This window comes from Nematolebias whitei, chromosome 1 (assembly GCF_014905685.2).
Source record: "Nematolebias whitei isolate Nwh7 chromosome 1, NemWhi1, whole genome shotgun sequence".
Lineage (NCBI taxonomy): Eukaryota > Metazoa > Chordata > Actinopteri > Cyprinodontiformes > Rivulidae > Nematolebias > Nematolebias whitei.
In genome coordinates, this window is record NC_056498.1 from 41843900 (window position 1) to 41845388 (window position 1489).

The 1489-nt window shown below is 29.0% G+C and overlaps 1 protein-coding gene across 1 annotated transcript; it reads right to left on the reverse strand.

The window, feature by feature from the left end:
- Nucleotides 1-369: 369 nt before the first annotated feature.
- LOC119415912 (butyrophilin subfamily 2 member A2) lies at nt 370-1090 on the reverse strand (the record flags this gene model as incomplete). The annotated part of the gene is given in 2 exon segments (XM_037683117.1): nt 370-875; nt 971-1090. Coding segments are annotated over 2 exon segments (626 nt in total), but the record flags the coding sequence as incomplete, so codon positions are not given.
- Nucleotides 1091-1489: the final 399 nt, after the last annotated feature.

Sequence of the window (1489 nt, forward strand, 5' to 3'; positions counted from 1 at the left end):
AGGTTATTTAAAGAACAGATTATTGTAAAGAACAGATTATTTAAAGAACATATTATTTTAAAGAACAGATTATTTTAAAGAACAGATTATTTAAAGAACAGATTATTTTAAAGAACAGATTATTTTAAAGAACAGATTATTTAAAGAACAGATTATTTTAAAGAACAGATTATTTAAAGAACAGATTATTTTAAAGAACAGATTATTTAAAGAACAGATTATTTAAAGAACAGATTATTTTAAAGAACAGATTATTTAAAGAACAGATTATTTTAAAGAACATATTATTTAAAGAACAGATTATTTAAAGAACAGATTATTTTAAAGAACAGATTATTTTAAAGAACAGATTATTTCTGTCATGTTCAGTTAAATGTTTTCTTCTGTTTCACTCTTTTTTAATTGTTCGTCAGTTTCTTTTATTTTTCTCTGCTCCTGTTTCTTTCTCTCAATCATTTTAATTTCAGTTCTCACTTTGTTAATTAACTGATCTGTGTTCACATCCAGCGCTTCATGTTTTCTCTTTCTCTCGTCCAGTTTGTTGTTGTGCTGCTTCATGAACTCTTTCAGTTTTTCATGATCTTTTGCATTAATGAGAACATTTCCGTTCTTTGGGTTTTTAATTTTAAACTCCACTTCCTTAAACATCTTATCATTCTCTTCAAACTCTTTCTCTTCCTCCTCTTGGAGGACAGTGCGTTGTTTTTTCAGCTCCTCCAGTTTTTCTTTTATCTTCATGAAAACATCAAAGTTGTGTTTCAAATATTCCTCATCTTTAATCTTAATCCTCAGTAACTCCTCCTCATGTTTAGACCTTTCTTCATCCATCAGGTGTCCTTGCTCTTCATTTTTATTCTCTGCTTGTTTCTCTGTTGCTGCAGAAACAGGAAGTTGGTGAAGTTTAGTTTTATGTCAGTGCATTAAAACAAAACAGATTATTTCTTGAAATAAATAAAAAGATTAAACTCACAGATTTTTCTTTGTCTCCATCTCCAGATAAAAACAACAACAGCAACAATCAGGATGAAACACAGAACTACAGCCAAGATGACAGGAACTGAGTTTTTAGAGTGGACCATGAAGAACTGGTCTGAAACACAGTCAGTAACAAAACAGTCAGTAACAAAACAGTCAGTAATAAAACACTCAGTAACAAAACAGTCAGTAATAAAACACTCAGTAACAAAACAGTCTGCAATAAAACACTCAGTAACAAAACAGTCTGTAATAAAATATTCAGTAACAAAACAGTCAGTAATAAAACATTCAGTAACAAAACAGTCTGCAATAAAACAGTCAGTAATAAAACAGTCAGTAATAAAACAGTCAGTAACAGAACTCTCAGTAATAAAACAGTCAGTAATAAAACATTCAGTAATAAAACAGTCATCAATAAAATGGTCAGTAATATAACAATCAGTAATAAAACAGTCAGTAATAAAACAGTCAGTAATAAAACAGTCAGTAATAAAACAGTTAAATATGTCGA